Source organism: Meles meles, chromosome X, assembly GCF_922984935.1.
Source record: "Meles meles chromosome X, mMelMel3.1 paternal haplotype, whole genome shotgun sequence".
In the NCBI taxonomy this organism is placed as follows: domain Eukaryota; kingdom Metazoa; phylum Chordata; class Mammalia; order Carnivora; family Mustelidae; genus Meles; species Meles meles.
In genome coordinates this window covers 127,886,224-127,903,692 of record NC_060087.1, presented here as the reverse complement: position 1 = coordinate 127,903,692, position 17,469 = coordinate 127,886,224, and the positions used below count along the sequence as shown (strand labels likewise).

The following is a 17,469-nucleotide window of genomic DNA, read 5'->3' as shown; positions in this document are numbered from 1 at the left end:
GCACCTGGGAGACACACAGGAGGCCCTGGTCCTGCCAAGAGTCAATGTGGGGACCCCCGAAGCAGGAGTGAGTCGCTCCCAACCCACCCCTTGGGACAAGGAGGGGATGGCCCAGAAATTGGGCCAGTTCTATCTGATAACCATGGGATCTCTGGCCGGGTCTGTCAGGCTGAACCCCTCCTTGTCTCCAGATCCCTGGTGTCAGGGAGTGGAGGGCCTGTGCCTGACGGTCTGGACTCAGGTCAGTGGAGGAGGCAGGGGCCCTGGCCCTGGCCCTAGCAGGGGTGGAGGTGAGAAATGAGGAGATGCCTCCCACAGCAGGTCCCTAGGGCCCAGGCCCGCCCTCACACTTCAGTCAGCCACGGGAAGACGGGGGATCTGTGGGCAGACTGATTTCTCCTCGCTTTTCCTTCTGGCTTCTCCGTGAGATGAGGCCTCGACCCCAGGAGGGTGGCCTCCAGTCAGCACAGGGAGTTTTCCCAGGCCTTCCTGGAGTCAAGGTATAGACAGAGGGTCTCACCCATCCAGTATAGACGGAACCCCACGATTGGCCATCCCTGGAGATCCGTGACGAGCCCTGTAGACCTAGGGCAGGCCGGTCCAGATGTGGGCCCCCTCGCTTTCCTTCCGTGGAGGCTCAGGGCTGCGTGGTCTTGCTGGGACCCTTTGGCCTCTGGGCCAAGTGGGGGTGGGGCTTAGGTCCTGGCAGGGGGAAGAAGTCCCCTGAGAGGCCAAGGAGGGGACCGCCGAGCCTGGAGGAGTGGCAAACTCAGTGAGTCCGACCCAGCCCTCCTGTGTGCCCTGGGCCCCGGGGCTGTGCTCGAAGTCTGTACCCTGAGGTGCCTCCTTTTCTCCCCCAGGGGCGTCTAGAATGGGCTGTTGAGCCCTCGGTGTGAGGCAGGAGTCCGTGAGGTCATGGCGCAGGTGAGTGCCAGTGGTGAAGGGAAGGTGCTTACTCTGAGCCTGGAGCCAGGGCCTCGCCCCTCCCCACCCAGTGGGGGGCCCTGGGCACCCGTGGCCCCTTGTCAGCTTGGGACTTCCGGGCCTCTGCTGGCTGGGCTGCACCTGAGGAGCCGCCCACATGTGCCTTCAGGTTCAGCCCGACACCGACGCCATGCCCCTGGGTCAGAGGAGTGAGCTGTGGAAGCTGGAGGAAGACCGAGGACCGGGACCAGGCCAGGGCCTGGAGGAGGCACAGCAGTGCGGGGCTGGGGGTGTGGAGGCCCTACCTCCCTCCTCCGCCTCTGCCTCCTCCCAGTCCACCGTCCCTTCCCTCTCCTGCTCTGCCCTGTCTCTGGGCCCCCTGGAGGAGGAGTCTGCTGCTGGGACCCCGAGTCCTCCCCAGAGCCCTCAGAGGGCCTGCCCCTCGCCCGTGGCCGTGGCAGCCACTGCCTGGAGCCAGCCCGACCAGGGCTCCAGCAGCTCAGATGAGGAGGGGTCCAGCACCCAGGAGGAGTCCGAAGAAGCCGAGCCCTGGCTCTCAGACATACAGCAGGAGAAGGTGGCTGACCTGGTGGGGTTCCTGCTCCTCAAGCATCTGACCAAGGAGCCGACCAGCCTGGCGGAGATGCTGGAGATCGTCGGCGAGGAGGAGCGGGACGCCTTCCCAGGGATCCTGGGCCAGGCGTCCGAGTGCATGCGGCTGGTGTTCGGCGTGGAGGTGAAGGAGGTGGACCCCAGCGAGCACTCCTACGTCCTGGTCACCGTCCTGGGCCTCACCTGCGATGCGATGCTGAGCGGTGACCAGGGCCCGCCCAAGACCGGCCTCCTGGTGGTGCTCCTGGGGATGATCCTCCTGGCGGGCGACCGTGCCCCCGAGGAGGTGGTGTGGGAAGCGCTGGGGGTCATGGGGGTGTATGCCGGCGAGGAGCACATCATCTACGGGGAGCCCCGGGGGCTCCTGACCAACGTCTGGGTGCAGGAAGGGTACCTGGAGTACCGGCAGGTGCCCGGCAGTGACCCTGCCCGCTACGAGTTCCTGTGGGGTCCCAGGGCCCATGCGGAAACCAGCAGGTTGCAAGTGCTGGAGTATTTGCTGAGGGTCCATCCCAGGCTGCCGGTTTCCACCCTGGCCCCGTCTGAAGAGGCTGTGAGCGATGAGGAAGAGGGGGCCTGAGCCCCAGGGGCGGCTGTGGTGCAGTCCCGGCTCTGGCGGGGTCGGCAGCTTGTCCTGCGGGGTGCTGGGCGTGAAGTGAGGCCGTTTCTTGGTTCTTCCCTGTTTGTGTGTGTGTGTGTGTGTGTGTGTATATGTGCGTGGGTGAAGAGAGAGTCCTGCGAGTTCTAAGCAGTGCAGGGCCAGGGAGGTTTGGAGGAAAATGCAGGACAAAGAGCCTCCTTTGGGAGTGTGGGAGGCGGTTCCCTGCGGTGCCTCCCACCTGCAGAGCTGGTGTCCCTGGGGAGCTCTCCAGGGGCTTTCCTTTGGGTAGGAGGTTTCATTTGCTTCAGTGGCTGAGTGTCTGAGTGACACCCCCCATAGCGTTTGTCCTTACCCAGTTCAAGAGTTAGGAGTTTTGTCATGCCCCGGGCTGTCTGGGGGGCTCCGTTTGTTAAACGTCTGCCTTTAGCTCTGGTCAGGAGCTCAGGATCTTGCGATCTAACCCCACATTGGGCTCCCTGCTCAGTGGGGCCTGTTTCTCCCTCTCCCTCTCTGTGTGCTCTGTTTCTTGAATAAATAAAATATCTTTAAGCAAAAAGGATTTTTGCCATGTCCTAGAAACCAGCCTAGACACCTTGCCTCCTTTTTTGGACTCTGGAGCAAAATCTCAGGGCTTGGCCTCGGGATGAGTTGGGAAGGTGAAAGAATGGAATAGGAAGGGGAAGGGGGTCGGGAATGGGGAAAGATAAGTGTGTGGCTTCTTGCCTCTGACGCCCCGCTGGCTGTCATGGTGTAAATGCCAGAGGCACACAGACGGGCTCCTGCCCTGGCTTGGTTCGTCAAGAAAGGAGGAGAAGCGTCCTCTCAGCACAGAGGGAGGTCTGATCACTGGCTCCTTGATTCCCAGACATGGGCTGAGTTCTACTTTCGGGAAAGCCCTGTGGGTGAGCGGGGAGGAAGCGAGAAGCAGGACACATCCCAGCCATAGGGGACTGTGTGTAGCAGCTCCAGTCCTGGCAGGAAGGTGGGCAGGTGTGCCCTGAGAGCTGCAGATGAAGCGGAAGCAGAGTGAGGGGGTGCGGCCGCCGAGGCGAGCACTGCCCTGGAAATGTCCCTGACCCAGCCCGGGTGGCAGGGCTGTGCCTCGAGGGGCCCCATGATTGCTTCTGTGCTGTTGGGTGGTGACAGTGGCCCTTCTTGGGAATCGGGTGCATTTGGGGCGGGAGAGACATCTTAAATGGATAAATGCTGGGAGCAGTTTGCATTGGGCTGTGGAGAAGGCCGAGTGTCCTGTGGCCTGAAGGTACAGCGTGCCGGGCCCTGTCCCAGGGTATTTGAACACAGTGAAGGTTCAGTGGCTTTATTCCTACGGTCTCCACGAACGTTCTGTGGACGACAGCGGGGAATGTGCAAGTCCCGGACAGCCCTGTTCCCCCTGGACTGGGGGAGCCCTCGCTGCCTCCTCGGCCAGGAGAAATTCTCAGGGCTCCCCGGAGCTGTGCGTGGCCAGTCCTGAAGAGTGGCTGGGTGTTTGTGGGGAGAAATGAAAGAAGCTCAGAGGTCTGAATGGAAGAGAAGCTGAAAAGAGGCATCGAGGTGGTCTCTTCCTGTTCCTGGGGGACCTTTGGGTTACTTGCACCGAGCTGCTCTAGAACCCCTGCCCCACCCTCACTCATTTGGGCATGATCTGTCCTCCCGGAGGTGCACAGGCAGAGAGCACGGTGTGCTTCGCTTCTCTGACGTTCCACTCGAACCCCACGTCTGTGATCTGTCAGGGCAACGGAAAATTTATAGAGGGGAAAGTGGTGCGGGAGGTCACAATAGCACCGGACAGCTGTCCCAAGCACCGCAGACCCTCAGACACAAGCGTGTACGTGTTCCAGCCTCTTCCAAAGTGGGACAGGAGCAGAGACTCACGGGTTAAAGAGGATTCGGACTGAGCATCCGAGGAAAGCGAACATTCTCAGCTCACTGAGATTTTGGAGGTTATGGCCGTGGGAAGTGCAGAAAGGGGTCGGGAGTGAGTAGGGCGATCAGCCCCACTGAGACGTCGTGAACAACCATAGCCACCTACGTGAGTGTGCCAACTCGTGAAAATTAGATGCGGTCCCGCACTTGAAGCCCCTGCCCCTTGGTGTATGGGTACATCCAAAGGCGGAGACTTTCAAGGCAAATTTGACTTTCTCAGGAACCCCTCCCAGAAATGGGGTTTTGCCTCAGCAAAGTAGAAAAGCCGCTTTGGGCTGAGAACGTAGTGCGCACGCGTGAATCAGAGCAATGTCCAGTGCTCGGGCCCCTCTTGTGCTCCTCCTGTCCCCAGGCTAAGGGGGAAACTGCATGGCCAGTCGTCTCACGCTTAGGAAGGCTTTGGTGGCAGAATCCTGTTTGTCACAGGCATTCCTATCGATGGCGCCCCGGGGACCAAGGATCAGTTCTTTGCGATGACAGCACAGAACAGAGAGCACGCTGCGTCCTCCGCCAGACACTCATGTCAGACCCATGGTCCCTTATGTGTGTGTGTCATGCCCGACGTGTGGGCCTTACTGCTCTGTGCAGGGCGGGCGGCCTTCCCCACAGGAGCCCCCGCTCGGGAAACGGGCTGTAGGGATGCTTCCTGTCCTTGCACTGCCTGGTCCATGAGCCTGTCTCCACCGTCTGTCCCCTCGGGGCCGTCATGAGTCTCTTATGGGAGCCGGGCAGCCAGCTGCATGTGGGCCTTGTTGGAATTGGGGGGTCCTCCTCCTGGGGCCCGGCCTGCAGCCCCCATCCCAGGCCGTCCTGATCCTGGCCTCAGTCTGCCATGTCTGGGGTCTCGTCCTCCAGTCACCCCGCTGCCAAGCCCTCACTCCCTGGTCCTCTCACAGTCATCTTTCCTCGGGAGGCCCCAGCCATGAATCCCACTCAGCGTGCCCGTGATTCCGCTAGAGCTGACTCGACACCCTGGTGGCGAGTGTGCCCGGGGCCCGTGAATGACAGTCATCGCCCCGTGACTGTGTGAGACCGTGTACAATGCTGTGTTATTTTCGGAGATCTCCTGTGTAACCCCAGCTGCTTCATGAAGCTGGTGGCCTTGTGCAGGTGACTCTGCCGCTTTGCTTCCTGAGGCTGAGCCAGAGAGGGCGCGTGTCCCCGTCAGCCATCCCCAGAGCCTGCTGGGACCCTGGTGTCTGCAGTCGGGCCGTTGGAGCAGAGGAGAGACTTGCAGGCGACGGCGTGGTCACCGCGATGCTCCCCCACTCACCCCAGACCCCCCCAGTCTCAAATGAGGACTTAGAGAGCAGCCATGGAGGAGGGGGTTTGGGTTCCCAGGCGGCAGGCTGTACAGAGGTCTGGCCGCCGCAGGAGAGGTGGAAGGAGGAGCCCCCCGCCGGCTCCATCTGGACTGCCCTGGGCTGAGCCGGGAAAGGGCCAGGGGAGCACAGAGGAGGCTGAGGTGAGCTGGAGCCTGGGTGACCTCGTGAACTGGGTGCTCTTGTCCCAAGTCCCAGGAGTGGCGCCCGTGGGGCAGTCCAGGATGGAAGCAGGGGTTCCTCTGCCACCAGGACCTTCCCATGTTCCTTGTTGTGGGGAACTGATGGGTCCAGCTCTAAGGGGTGTAACAGTGTCGCAGCTAGGACATGCCCCAGGCCTTCAACCCATTTCCTTGAAGTCATTCCTAGAATGCAGCTCTTTAGCCATAGCCTACTATGTGGGCACATGCCACCCAGGTCCTGAGCTGTCCTAACCAGGGCAAGGCAAATCAGACAGGAGCTCCCCAGCCCGAGGACTCTCAGTCATTGTGTTTCTGCTCTGAGGAGCTGATGTTTTCCTCCAGGTGTAGCTAAACTTGCTCTGCATGCTAGTTTTCTTTGCAAGGAGTTGAGTTCCTCCTGACTCTTGCCAGACCTTCCCTGTGGCGGACACCACTGCAGATGTCTTAAAGCCCTTCTTGGTAAATAGTGTTTGCAGGCCTACATCTGGCATCATTGGGAGCCTCCTGCTCTAATCCAGGGAAGACATGTGAGGCCGGGTTCAGGCAGTGGTGCAGGGCTTGAGAAAAGGAGTGGATTCTGGACATGTTTATGAGATGGAAGAATCCAGACTTGTGTATGATAGTGTGCTTGGGAGTTAAAGGAGAGGAAAGAAAGAATATTCAGGGTTTTTTTCCACACCGGTTTTGTGTGCTTGTGTTTACTTTTCTTTTTTCTTTCTTTTTTTTCTACCCGTTATGTTTTGTTCAGTTTCTTTTTGTCCTTTTTATTTAAATTTTTCAATAAACTATTTATTTTAAACTATTTTATTTTAGATTTGTAAACAATTTGCAAAGGTATTACAGAGTTTGTACATGCCCCTCCCCCAGTTTCCCACTATGAACAGCTTCCATTAATATGGTATGTTTATTACAATTAATGAGCTAATATTGATGCATTATTTATTATTAACTGAAGTCATACTTTACTCAGAGGTCTGCCATGTTTACCTAGTGTCCGTTTTCTGTTCAAGGATCCCAGCCAATGTACTAGGTTATATTATTTATAATATTTCCTTGGCTGTGGTGGTTTCTTTGTTTTTGATGAGCTTGACTGTTTTGGGAAGGAATGATTAGATATTTCATACATTGTCCCTCAGTCGGGATTTTTTATGATGTTTTTCTCATGATTAATCTAGAGTTGTGTGTTAGGAAAAAAGACCATGGTGGTAAAGTCAGGACATCATATCAATAGCACATACTATTAGCATGATTTATCACTAAGGATGTTTACTTCGATCACCTGGCTGAGTTAATGCCCGTTAGGTGTCTCCACTGTAATGTTACTGTTTCTGGCCCCCTATTCATATTGACGTCCTCAGAAGAAAGTCACCATGTGTGGCCCATACTTCAGGGCTAGAGAATTAGGCTCCATCTTGAAGTGGAAGTGTCTACATAAACTGGAATTTTTCTCCATTGGAGATTTGCCTATTCTCCCATGTTTATGTATTTAATCAGTCAAAAATTTTTTTCAATATAGACACATGGGTATTTATAGTACACTTTGGATTAAAATCCAACACATCTTCATGTATTTCTGTTGTTTAAACTGTTCCACATTTGGCCACTGGGAGCTCTTTCTGTTACCTTCCTCTGTATATTACCCTTGCCATATCCCTGGAAATGTTTGCGTTTGTTTTTATTTGTTTTTAAAGTACGTCTTTATTTTCAGGCATTACAAGATGCTTCAGGCTCATCTTGTGTATTTCCTGCCCCAGTTCTAGAATCAGCAATTTCTCCATGGACCCCTTGTCCCTTATACTGTGAAACAGTATGAGAAACCTAGATCTGTGTACCAAGTATGCTCACTGCGACTGAGGTGTCATTGCTTCTAGCCTTCCTTGATTGACAGAGGAAGGAATTACATGTGTGTTCACTACCTTGTGTGTATTCATAATTCTATAAATATATTTATATGTAATCATCTATATCTGTATTAAGTTAAATAAGGGTTTTTACTGATATCTATGGCTCTAATCCTCCACCAAATAGATCATTACAGCCTCCTCCTCTACAGTGAAAATCCTGGAGCTTTACAAGTTGGTTATGTGTCAGTGTCCTGTTGTCTCTGCTGGGTAGACCCAAGGCCTGGTTATCTCTGGTGGGGCTGCTAAAATAGAATTTGTGGGCCTGCAAAGCAGCAGTTCAGCTCCAGAACCCTGTAGAACTTCACCAAAGTTATGCTTTCCCTCTAGGCTTTGGACTCTGAGAAGCCTACCTGGCCCCTTTCTGTGAAGCTCCTGAAAGGTCAAGAGTATCTGTTATCTGAGTATCCAAACTGACAAACAATCCAACTCTTATGCTTTTGGGGGTTGAGACCACCTGTAACTAAGTTTGGTCATTCTACTCTATCTGGAAAGTACTTCTTTCTTACTAGAGCATGAGATACAGAGTAAGCAAGACCCCCAAGATGAATTTTTATTTCCTCACCTTTAATTAGCTGTGTGGCTCAGGGCATGTTATATGAGCGTTTTTGTGCCTCAGTTCTCTTTCTCAATTCTGTGATTGAATATTCAGTGGGAAGCTTCTCAAGGCTAGAAATTGGACTTTTCCCAGAGGGTGGTCAGGATAGCTGTATGAAAAAGAGTCCCTCAGATTCAACAGATGATAAACTTGTTATATTTTATTATCCTTAAAACTGATTTATATAATAATATACGTTCTCCAGTGAGTGTTGGAAAGCTTAATTAGAAATTTGAAATGTTTTCAAGTTCTCAGACTAAAGGTGAGACATCATGGGAAATCATGAGTTGATACTTTGATCAATTATGATCAGTCAATTAATAATGACACTCTCAAGCTGTTCCTAAAATAAACTGCATAAAATTGCCTATTGTGAAACTCTGCCATTGTGCAAAGTATGACTCTTTTCCATAATAATACTAGATGAATGTTTAAGATATTGCTGTATTCACAAGAACTCTCAAATTGGCTGTAAATGAGGACAGTATACTAGGTCATCTTCTGGGGTGTGGTGTAGTGTGGTCCAACACATACAAAAAGGAATACCTGTGAAGACTGGGATTTTAATTTTGGTTCCATACATTTAAGGAAATTTCTGTCATATCACTAGGTGATCACTAAGTAAAGCTGTTTCTATGAAAAGATCAATAATATTGATAAATGTTTAGTAAGACCAAGAGAAAAAATAAGAGTCAATTACTAAAATAAAAAAATAGAAATGGGAATAGTATTACAGATGTTAAAGAAATAAAAAAGGGGGGCGCCTGGGTGGCTCAGTGGTTAAAGCCTCTGCCTTCGGCTCAGGTCATGATCTCAGGGTCCTGGGATCGAGCCCCGCATCGGGCTCTCTGCTCAGCAGGGAGCCTGCTTCCTCCCTTCTCTCTCTCTGCCTGCCTCTCTGCCTACTTGTAATCTGTCAAATAAATAAATGAAATCTAAAAAAAAAAAAGAAATAAAAAAGGATTGTTAGAGAATACTCTGAACAATTATACTCCAAGAAATAATATAACCTAAATGAAATGAATAAATTTCTAAAAACATAAACAACCAAAATTGACTCAAGAAAAAAGAAAATTCAAATAGACCTAACAGGTAAGGAGAATGAATCATTGACCAAAAAAATCTCATAAGAAAGAACATACCAAGGGACATCTGGGTGGCTCAGTCCATTAAGAGGCTGCCTTCGGCTTGGGTCATGATCCCAGGGTCCTGGGATCGAGTCCCATATTGGGCTCCTTGCTTGGCAGGGAGTCTGCTTTTCTCTCTCCCTCTGCCTACCACCCTGCCTGCTTGTGCCCCCTCTCTCTCTCTGTCAAATAAATAAATGAAATCTTAAAAAAGAAAGAAAGAAAGAACATGCCAAGACCAGGTAACTTCACTGGTGAAATCTACCAATACTAGAAAGAAGAACTTACACAAATCTTCAATTTCTTCCCAAAATATAGAAGAGGAGGGAATACTTCCTATCTCATTCTGTGAGGTCACCTTTACCCTGGTAGTAAAGCTAGACAAAGACACCAAAAGAAAAGTAAACTATCCAACATTCTTTCATGATATAAAGAACTTTCAACAAACTAGAAATAGAAGAAAACTTTCTTAACATGATAAAGGGAATTCATGCAAAACCCACATGTAACATACTCAATGGTCAAAGACTGAAATTTTCCCATTAAGCCAAGAAATAAGAAATAAGCCAAGGGGTGCTTGGGGGTGGCTCAGTCAGTTAAGCATCTGGCTCTTGATTTCTACTTAGGTCATGAACTCAGGTTTGTGAGATCAAGCCCCAAGCTGGGCTCCATGCTCAGTGGGGAGGTGTCTGCTTGAGAGTCTCTCTCTCCCTCTCCCTTTGCCCCTCCTTCCTCTCTCTAAAATTAATAATAAACAAATCTCTTTTTTGTATAAAACATTTTAATTTATTGGTCTTTTGGGGGTATTTGATGTATCTCCAATGTATTACAACTGAACCATTAATCTTGTTGCTTCATCAACATTAACTGGTTCATTTTCATGACACTGCTGAGCAATCAGCTATTTCTGCAGAGGGTCAAGGGAAAGGCCTTTTGAGAAATATGCAAGCTCCTTTTGTATATCTACAAAAGCTTTATTCACTCTGTTAACTTTTTCTTTATTCACAATGTTTATCTTCTTAAGGTTAGTGGTAACTGGTTTTCCTTTGTTTTTAGGCTTTAAGTTGTTTTTTTTTTTTTTTTTGACTGGCTATATGAAATACATTCCTGGACTTCTATCCTCTTAGTTTGTTCTTAGCCATTGTCTTCAATATCCTCATGCAGCAGCTCACGCTCTGGGTGATGCCATCTACACCCACAGCATCTTCAGGGTAAATAAATCTTTTGTAAAAATAAATAAATAAATAAATATGGGGTGCCTGGGTGGCTCAGTGGGTTAAGGCCTCTGCCTTCGGCTCAGGTCATGATCCAAGGGTCCTGGGCTTGAGCCCCACATTGGGCTCTCTGCTCGGCAGGGAGCCTGCTTCCCTTCCTCTCTCTCTGCCTGCCTCTCTGCCTACTTGTGATCTCTCCGTAAAATAAATAAATAAATAAAGCCAAGAATTCCTGCTTTTGCCACTTTTATTTTATTGTACTGGAAGTGCTAACCAGAGTGATTAGGCAAAAATAAAGACACACAAAGTGGAAAAAAAAGAAGAAGAAAGTATTTAAAAATAAGTTTATCCAAGGAAGTATAAGACTTGTATGCTAAAAACTACAAAACAGGGTTGCCTGAGTATCTCAGTTGTTTAGTTGACTGCCTTTGGCTCAGGTCATGATCCCGGGTGCTGGGATTGAGCCCTTGTCGGGCTCCTTGCTCAGTGGGGAGTCTGCTTCTCCCTCTCCCTCTGCTCCTCCCCCATCCTGGGTGCTCTCTGACTCCCCCCCTCAAATAAATTAATAAAAATTAAAAAAAACAATAATAAAAACTACAAAACGTTGCTTAAAGAAATTAAAGAAGACTTCAGCATATGGAAAGATACCATATTCTTTCCATATGGAAAGAATCCATTCATGGATTCGAAGACTTAATTTGTTAAGATAACAATCCTACCAAAGCAATTTACAGATTCAGTACAATCCCTATAAGAAATCCCAACAACTCTTTTTGAAGAAATGGAAAAGTTGATTCTAAAGTGTATATGGAGTACAGTGGTCCTTTCGATCACTACATTTGTATCCCTTGGGTAAATACCTAGTAATTAAGAGCCCAGATGGCCATCAACAGATGAATGGATAAAAAAGATGTGGCATATACATTCCATATATAATGGAATATTACTCAGCCATCAAAAAGATGAAATCTTACCATTTGTAATGATGTGGATGGAACTAAAGGGTATTATGTGAAGCGAAATAAGTCAATCAGAGAAAGACAATTATCATATGATTTCACTCATATGTGGAATATAAGAAACAAAACAGAGTATCATAGGGGGAAGTGAGGGGGAAAATAAGACAAATCAGAGAGGGAGACAAAATATGAAAAACTCTTAACTATAGGAAACAAACCGAGGGTTGCTGGAAGGGAGGTGGGAAGGGATGGGGCAACTGGATGATGGGCATTAAGGATGGCATGTGATGTAATCAGCACTGGGCATTATAAGGATGACATGTGATGTAATGAGCATTGGGTGTTCAGAATTCCTGAATTCTACCTCTGAAACTAATAATACACTATATATTAATCACTTGAATTTACATAAAATTAAAAATAAAGTGTAGGGGCGCCTGGGTGGCTCAGTGGGTTAAGCCGCTGCCTTCAGCCCAGGTCATGATCTCAGGTCCTGGGATCGAGTCCCGCATCGGGCTCTCTGCTCAGCAGGGAGCCTGCTTCCCTCTCTCTCTCTCTGCCTGCCTCTCTATCTACCTGTGATCTCTCTCTGTCAAATAAGTAAATAAAATCTTAAAAAAAAAAAGAAAAAAAGAAAAAAAATCTCAAAGGACCCAGAATAGGCAAAACAATCTTGAAAACGAACAAATTTGGGGGACTCACATTTCCTAATTTCAAAACTTTCTACAAAGCTATAGTAACAAAATGACATGGTATTGGTATGAAGATAGACATGCAGAACAGGGGAATAGAATGGGGATCCCAGAAATAAACTCTTTCATATAAGGTCAAATGATTTTTGATAAGGGTATCAAGAATATGCAATGGATAAGGACAGTCTTTCCAACAGATGATGCTGGAGAAACTGGATATCCACATGCAAAAAAGTGAAGTTGGACATTTACCTTACACCATATGCAAAAATTAACTCAAAATGGATCAAAGACCTTAGCTTAATAGCTAAAAGTATAAAACTCTCAGAAGGAAACAAAGAAAAAGATTCATGGCATTGGATCTGGCAATAATTTCATGGATATGACAAAAAACACAGGTAATAAAAGAAAAAATAGATAAATCGGACTTCATCAAAAGTAAAAACTTCTGTGCATCAATAGACACAATCAAGACAGATACCATATGATGCAGCAATCCCACTTCTAGATATATATCCAAAGGAAATGAAAACAGATTATTGAAAAGTTATCTGCACTCCCATGTTTATTACAGCATTATTCACAATAGCCAACACATAGAAACAACCTAAGTGTCCCTCAATGGATGAATGAATAAAGAAAATGTGGAATATATACACAATGGAATAGTATTTGGTCATGAGAAAGTAGGGAATCCTGCCATTTGTAGTAACTTAGATGGAGCTTGAGGGCATTATGATAAGTGAAATAAGCTAGACAGAAAAATACTGTATGATGTCACATATGTGGAATCCAAAAAGGACAAACTTAGAGAAACAGAGATCAGAGTACACTAATGTAAAGCATGGCAATTATAGCTAATAATACTGTGTCATATCCTTGAGCGTTGCTGAGAGTAGATCTTAAATGTTCTGTCCACAAAATGGAAATGATAACTATGTGATGAGAGGTGGCAGCTAATACTATGGTGGTAATCATTTTGCAGTTTATAGATACATCAAGTCAACATGTTGTACACCTTAAACTTATAGATGTTAAGTGTTAATTATATCTCAATAGAGCTGGGAAGAAAATTTTAAAAGATAAGGTACAACTTGGAGAATGGGCAAAAATGTCAATAAATCATATATCTGATAATAGTTTATTATTCACAATTTATAAAGAACTCTTTCAGCTCAACACACACACACACAAACCAATTTAAAAATGGGCAAAAAGTCTTGAATGGACATTTTTTACAATACGATACACAAAGGACTAAAAAGCACATGAAAAGATATTCAACATCATTAGTCATTAGGGAAAAGCAAATCAAAACCGAAATAGGATACTACTTCACCTGCTAGGATGGCAATAATAACAATAACAACAACAATAATCTGAAAAATAACAAGTGTTTGTAAGGATGTGAATAAATTGAAACCATTGTACATTGATGTTAGGAATGAAAAATGATGCAGCTCTTGTGAAAAATGTTTGCCAGTGGTAAAGGTTGTCAATTTGTCAAAAAGTTAAACATAGACTTACTATATGAATTATTAATTCCACTCCTATATATATGCTCAAAATAATTGAAAACAGGTATTCAAATACTTGTTCATTAAAGCACAATTCACAATAGCAAAAGGTAGAAACAACCCAAATGTCCATCAATTTGTGAATGAATAAGCAAAATGTATAGGCTTATAAAGAAATATTTAGCCAAAAAAATAATGAAGTCCTGATACATGTTACAGCATGGATGAACTTTGAAAACTTTGCTGAGTAGAAGAAGCCAGACATAAAGATAACATATTGCAAATTCCATTTATATGAGATCTACAGAATAAGTAAATTCATAGAGAAAGCAGATTAGTGGTTGGCAGGGGTCAGGGTAGGAAGGAATGGGGAGTGTGACTACTTAATGGATATGAGGTTTGCTTTTGGGGTGATGAAAATATTTTGGAATCGGATAGAGTTGACAGTCATACAACACTGCAAGTGTACTAAATAGCACTGAATTGGACACTATAAAATGAATTCATATTATGAGAATTTTACCTCAAGTAAAATAAATAAATGAATGAAAAATTAATAAATACTATAAAAAAATAAAGCACTAATCCGCTTAAAACCAAGCAGTGCCTTCCCCTTCTCTCAATTGTCCTTTGCCCTTGACATAAAGTCAAGCTCCTCAGCCTAACATGCTGGGTTAGAGATCTAGCTTCTGCCTCTGTGCCTACCTCATCTACCATGCACCATACTGTAGCCTTTCTGTTTCTTTCATTACATGTAATGAATTCTTTTTTCTCTGACATTGAGCAACCTGGCCCTCATTATCTCAAATATGTTCACTATTCATTGCCACCTAGTAAACATACAACCAATTACAGAATTGCTAACTCATAGTCCTGTGAGAACCAGATATACAAATTGGGGTACAGAACTTATGTACCCTTCAGTGTGGTTTTGCAATTCCTAGAAAAAATATACACAGTAACAGATGAGTCTAACCATATAACAGGGAGATTGGCATTTACACTGGACCTTCTGTTAACTGAGTAGCAGGTGAATTTAAGGGGTGAGGAACTAGATCCCAGGGCACAGGATAAGCAGTGACAAGGGTCTAATTCAGGCTGTTGGTTATGGGCAAGGGAAAGATGGACAGTTGGACACAGGCTTGTAGTACAAACTTACTTGGGTGCCAGTGAAGATTTTCAAGCATGCTTGAGGCTTGACTAGCCAGGCATTCCAAGACACTGTCCCTGCTGCAGGGCAGAGGTCAGGGAATAGCTTGAGGCAAAGAGACTGACCAGTAAAAAAAGAACATATCCTATCTGTCCAGAAGTGAGATTCTGAGAGCATGACTAAGATAAGGACTGGGAGTGGAGAGGAGAGCGATACAGAATGCACTCATGAGCCTTTACCGCCTTCCTCAGAGAGGACACTTTCCAACAGTGACTTGCTGCCCACAAACTTCACTTTCTCTTCACCTCTGGAGCCACATAAACTGATTGGAGACTAGATTTTTGCTTGAACTTCGTCCCTCCTTGCCAGTGAGTCCTCTCCTTTAGTTGATTAAACCTAACAGCAGTTTTGGTTTCATTCACCCATATGGCACTCCTAGATTTCAGCAAGAAGGAGTTCACAGTTGTGAACAAAATTTTAAAACATCCCTAAAGAGTTACTGTGTCTTCTATCTCCAATACAGCATCTCAGATTACACACTGGAAACTAGTCTGCAAGTTATAATCCTTTTCAGGTTGTTTACATTTTTTAAACTGGAATATTTAAATTGGCAAACTTTTTCTTCTTTCAAAATCCCTTGCCATCCCTGAATAAACAGCAGGAAACATGGAACCAGAGTACTCTTACTGGTAATAATTGCTTTGGGGGTTCAAAGCTTTATTACTCAGAAAGTGTCACCTTTCTCACACATGCACACAGAGATGAATGTGAATACATCTCCCAGTTTCCACAGTTACTACCAAATAGTCAAATTTAATAAGGCCTGTGTGATAAGGCAAGACATAACCCAGCCGAACACACAGGGGAAAGCTGACGGCATCTCTACAGCACTCTGCTCTCCTACAGTCATATTACAAATTCTGCACTTGTCTACAGCCCTCAAGTATAATGTGTCTTGTATATTTTCAGCAATTAAACTCTCTTTGAAATGAGCTTGAGACACACTTGATTGATCCTTTACAAAGTGAGGAATTATTCTTGGTTTCAATTGTATGAATGAAGCTCTTCAGGGATCCACAAGGAGCCAGAATCTTCCCCAAAGAGGTGGCCTGCTATGTTCCCACATCTGTAAAGAGACTAAAAAGAGATCTTCATTCTCCATGTGTATGAGTCCTCTATTGTAGGTTACAGTGTCTCAACCCTGGGCTTCTAAGGCCATTTCTCTAGCTAGAGGGTTGAATCCAAAGCCCAAGTTCACAGAAATCAGGAAAAGGACTACCCTCATCCCCACTTCCTTCACTGACAGGACTATGGGTCCTTCTCACTCTTCTTCCAAAAAACTCTTTGCCAACCACTGACAACTGTGGGAAGTCCACCCAGGGCAAGCGCTCTACGGTGAAATTGTTAGGAAATTGCCTTACCTTTCTGAGAACTTGGGAAACTATCTAAAATGGGAACTATCATGTTTCCCACCAACTGTTTGCAGTCGCTGTTAAGACGAGTAAAACACCAATGCCCACAGAAGCTGTGCTAAATCCAGAGTGTCTGTAATCTCGAGCTCCCATTGCTTTCTTTTTTTTTTTTTAAAGATTTTATTTATTTATCTGACAGACAGAGATCACAAGTAGGCAGAGAGGCAGGCAGAGAGAGAGGAGGAAGCAGGCTCCCTGTGGAGCAGAGAGCCCGATGCAGGGCTCGATCCCAGGACCCCGAGATCATGACCTGAGCCGAAGGCAGCGGCCCAATCCACTGAGCCACCCAGGCGCCCCTGCCATTGCTTTCTTTAGGGGTCCATGGAATTGTGTTTAAATGTGAGAAAAGGACTATGGTACCCAAAATGTTTACACCTTCACACCTCCACCCCTGTGGATAGTCAAGAATGTCTTGAGTATGTGAACTCAAGAGTAAAGTAGCAAGAGATATAGGACTCATGGTTGCTGCAGTGTGTTGGATTTTGAAACTCTATGGCACTGTAAATGTCTGTGTATTGTAGGGAGCTTGAACATCTGATTGGATTCTGGAAACAATGGAAGCGTCTTCTATTTCAAAAAAAAAACCCACAAGTGATAACTATTCTTGTGCTCCTTTTCAGCTTTGGTTGTCAACTGCACCCACAGACTGCCAGACACATCCCACATTTAGCCAGCCAGCCACAGACATGTGAATACTGTTCCTACCATCTCCTGCTGGATTCAGTGAGAATTTCATGGTGTGAATACTTCTTCACTTACCCAGGGAAGTGCTCTCTTAGGGAATGCTTCATTCTTCCATTTCTGCATGTCTCTTCCATAGGACAGTTTCATTAGTGTTACTGAAACTAAATATGATAGATGGTTGTGAAAAATAGCTACTGAAAAGCATGGGAGTAAATCTTCATGAGGTTATGTTAGGCATATATAATTTCTTAGATATGACACAGTCTTAGTCTGTTTGGGCTACCATAACAAAAGACTATAGACTGGGTGGTTTAAACAATAGAAATTTATTTCTCCCAGTTCTGGATAGTGGTAGTCCTGGAGCAAGTTCTGGCAGGGTTCAATTTCTGGTAAGAATCTTTTACTTGGCTTGTAGCTGGGCACTTTCTGCATCTTCATATGACCTTTCCTTTATGCTCACATAAAGAATGCTCGCAAAAAGATAGTATAAGGGCATTAATCTCATCATGAGAATCCCACCATCATAAACTCATCTAACTCTATCTCTCAAAGGTCTATCTCTAAATACCATCACATGGGAGGTAGGGC

The 17,469-nt window shown here is 46.2% G+C and overlaps 1 protein-coding gene and 1 pseudogene across 1 annotated transcript; one reads left to right on the top strand and one right to left on the bottom strand.

Annotated features, from left to right (window-relative positions):
• Positions 1–870: 870 nt before the first annotated feature.
• On the top strand, positions 871–2,116 carry LOC123934505 (melanoma-associated antigen 8-like). Its single transcript, XM_045994656.1, has 2 exons — positions 871–924; positions 1,094–2,116. Exons 1-2 carry the CDS (start codon positions 916–918, stop codon positions 2,114–2,116), a joined length of 1,032 nt encoding a protein of 343 aa, XP_045850612.1. The 5' UTR covers positions 871–915.
• Positions 2,117–10,019: 7,903 nt separating this feature from the next.
• Positions 10,020–10,335, bottom strand: LOC123935599 (annotated as a pseudogene).
• Positions 10,336–17,469: the final 7,134 nt, after the last annotated feature.